Source organism: Bison bison, unplaced genomic scaffold (assembly GCF_000754665.1).
Source record: "Bison bison bison isolate TAMUID 2011002044 unplaced genomic scaffold, Bison_UMD1.0 scf7180017862979, whole genome shotgun sequence".
Taxonomy (NCBI): domain Eukaryota; kingdom Metazoa; phylum Chordata; class Mammalia; order Artiodactyla; family Bovidae; genus Bison; species Bison bison.
This window is the reverse complement of record NW_011493551.1, coordinates 1,749,733-1,752,896: the sequence shown is the minus strand read 5'-3', so window position 1 is coordinate 1,752,896 and position 3,164 is coordinate 1,749,733. Positions and strand designations below refer to the sequence as shown.

The following is a 3,164-nucleotide window of genomic DNA, read 5'->3' as shown; positions in this document are numbered from 1 at the left end:
AGGTCTGGCAAGGAGGGGAGATCAAGGGGAGTCTTGAGTCAGAACCAAGTCTAGGCTTGGAAATGTCTGAGAGACAGGCTTGCCAGCATCTGCTGCAAGTGTAAATGGGCCTTCCAGAGTTGGACCTCAAGTCTACTTTTTTCCTTTCTTCTATTAGTAAAGTTAACTGAATCAGCAAAAGTGAGATTCAACAAATATAATTCTAAACTTTTAAGTGTCTTACTTATGTAGAATCCCAATCTATTTAAATGTAGTCTGTTATAAAGTGTAAGTTGATTTTAAAGATGAGCCATTGCATTGGTAGGTATATAAAATAAATAGATGCACACTGATATCTTTTCTCCAATGCTGTCTAGAATGGGAGAGAAGGCTATGATCTTGAAGTGATAAGCTTTTAAAAATGAAGAAGAAATAAGAAAAGGAATGGAATGGATTATAACCTGCAACTGGAAAAGTGCCACCTACCTCCAGCCTGGCATCTCTCCCTAACCTAACCCATGCACCCTTACAAGGTAGTCTGTATGCAGCTACGGGGCACCCTGAACGTACGTACAGGGGTCAGCACACCTGATGTGGGCAAACCTCCACTGTTAAAGTCACCACAAAAACAATATCCAGTGACGGCTCTATGAAAAGATTTTCTAAAAAACTTTAAAACCACTTACATAGATTAAATGAACCTACTTAAAACACGTTAATGCTTCTGTGCAACTTAATGCTGAGGAAGGTTGCCAACACACACACACTCAGCAGTTTCATTAATATAGGTAGCTCTGGAATGGCCAAGGTCAAAGATACAAAAAAGAAAAAAAGACTCATGGGATAGAGGAGATACTCGGGGGGGGGGGCGGCGGGGAAGGCTTCTTTGAAGATAGTAAGCTTCACTATCTGCAAAAATCAACACCATGCTCAGTTTCCCATGAATCAAACACTGCTTCCTAATCCTATCCCAGAAGTTTTCATTATATACAGCAAAACTTTAACAGAATGGGTAGAAAACTTGTTTTATCATGATCAGAATGAACTAATGCATGAAAACAGGTACATCTGGGTTTATCCAAACAGATTTCAAGCAATAGGGATGGAAAATCTTTTAATAAAAAGGACGGAATAGCAGCTGTCCATACGAGCCTATTTTGGGGACAGAGCATGTCAGAGAAGCTGGCTGAAGCTTTAGCGACCAAGACTTATTGGCAGAGCGGCCCAATGGAGATGCCGAGTACACACTGTGTTATAATGGAGCGATGCTATAGGCACCAAGGTAAAGCCAGTACACTCATTTCAGGTCTCAAACAACATCAGTCACAAATATTGCAGCTCTCGCTTCTGAGCCATGGAACAGAGCCCGACGTGACAGAGGCCATTGTGATTCTATAAGCATTAACTACTAGTATGATGTTAATCCATCAGAAAGGGCATCTACTCTAAACATGTACATTTCACACTGGAATACCAGCTGAGCATCAGCTCCTGGTACTGGGGTGTGTGTGGGCACACAATGAGATGTTGGTGCTACTTTCTCCAACTGAAAGGCTGCTCTGACCTTTTTATAATTCTGAGTCTGGTGCCATAGTGATTTGGGGGATGCTCATAGAGACCTTAGGCTACATTTAAGCCATCTGGCCTATGCTAATTACTCAGCTCATGAACAGCCTATCACACTGCATGGAGAAGAATTTAACTGGGGGAATGGGAGACATTTGTGGCTTTACAACCACATGCAAATACCCCCAAACACACACACACTCTTTTAAACTTTCCTATTACTGAAAACAACATTTTGGCTTTCTTTGAATACAGAAGTACTCAAGACAAGAAAATACTTAGAACGGTCACTCTTATCCCAATTGTCAAATTACAGCAAAAAGACATTAGCTTTTTTTTTTTTTCTCCCAAAGTAGGATGAAAACCTCATTAGTGTGCTAGCAAGCGTGCAAGATCAAAAATGAAAAGGATGGGAAGAATCAGTAATGCAAACAGTTTGGGGGATGTGAGTAATTTTCAGACCTCATGTATCAATATTAACACCTTGTGACAACCTTTTGTCCCATGGGCACAGAATTTAGAATATATTCCCTCAAATGACAAAACATCAGAGATGAGTGACCAACAACGAATACGAATTTTTAAAAAGGGGTAACAGAAGTGTTAATCTTTTATAATAATTATAAATTCCCTCTGCATTCTCCACATACTGTAAAAGTGATTTGGTTCAGCTTTCAAATATCGTTTAGACAAACAAGACAGAGGGAAGCTCACTGCGGGGGGTTGCAAAGAGGAGCATCTGTTCGTGTACTGACACTGCAGGGTGGCTGCTGAAAAGCTACGTTTATGTGCGTGATGGTGGTCTTCTTGGCTACAGTACAAGTGCTTGTGCGTCAAGTATAAAATACAAGCCTTTAATCACATAGATCAGCTTTTTAGCTTTTGTAAATTTAAAAACAAAAAGGATAAATAAGGCACTGTACTTTTAAAAACTAAAACTGCTTGGTTCCAAGTTTAAAACCCAAGGAACAACCAGAATATAATATATAACTTCCCTTACTCAGCCTCAGAGAAAGACTCTGCAAGTTCCCTTCTCCATCTGAGATGCACTTTCTGACATCTTAAATTGTGGTGTTCTCCATTAACTGCAGATTTGAAAGGCTTGATAAGCTTATAAAAGCAGATTTAGTTAATGCAAAATAAAGGTTGCTTCTAATAGAACAGTTTTAGCTCTGGCTCCTGCCCTGCGAATCACTTTGCATCCAACCGCCTTCGTTTGCTGTGCGAAGAGTCCAGCTTTGCCTTCCGCTTTCGCTTTCTCTGGGCCGCACTGTTCTCTGGGGTTTTTGTTGAGGGTCTGGCCCGAGTCTTTCCACTGCTCTGCTTTCTATTTGTGGCTTTCTGTGGCCTGGAAGAGGACTCACCTGCCCCTTTTTGCTTTGCAGATTTTGTCACGGGATCCGAGGCAGAGGACTGGGTAGGTCTTTTGTTTGCATTCTCTTTTTCTTTCCTGGAGGGCGGGCAGCTCTTCCCAGGTGATTTTTTAGGGATCTTCACTTTATTCTCTTTTGAAGATGTCTTTTTGGGCAGCTGGCTGCTTCTGTCCCTTGCGGCTGGCTTCTTGGCAGCGGAGATTCTGGTGGATCCATCAACATGCCTTTCTCTGCTGGCCCTCACCG

At 41.6% G+C, this 3,164-nt stretch overlaps 1 protein-coding gene across 9 annotated transcripts in view; it reads right to left on the bottom strand.

Moving 5' to 3' along the window:
* Positions 1 to 846: 846 nt before the first annotated feature.
* The window catches only part of LOC104983552 (chromosome unknown open reading frame, human C10orf12), a 126,647-nt gene continuing 124,329 nt past the window's right edge, over positions 847 to 3,164 (bottom strand). For 8 of the 9 annotated variants that reach the window (XM_010833038.1, XM_010833041.1, XM_010833042.1 and 5 more), the window contains one exon: positions 847 to 3,164. In XM_010833038.1, coding sequence (XP_010831340.1) covers positions 2,737 to 3,164 — 428 coding nt within the window. In that variant the 3' untranslated portion in view covers positions 847 to 2,736. The other variant, XM_010833039.1, reaches the window with a different exon arrangement.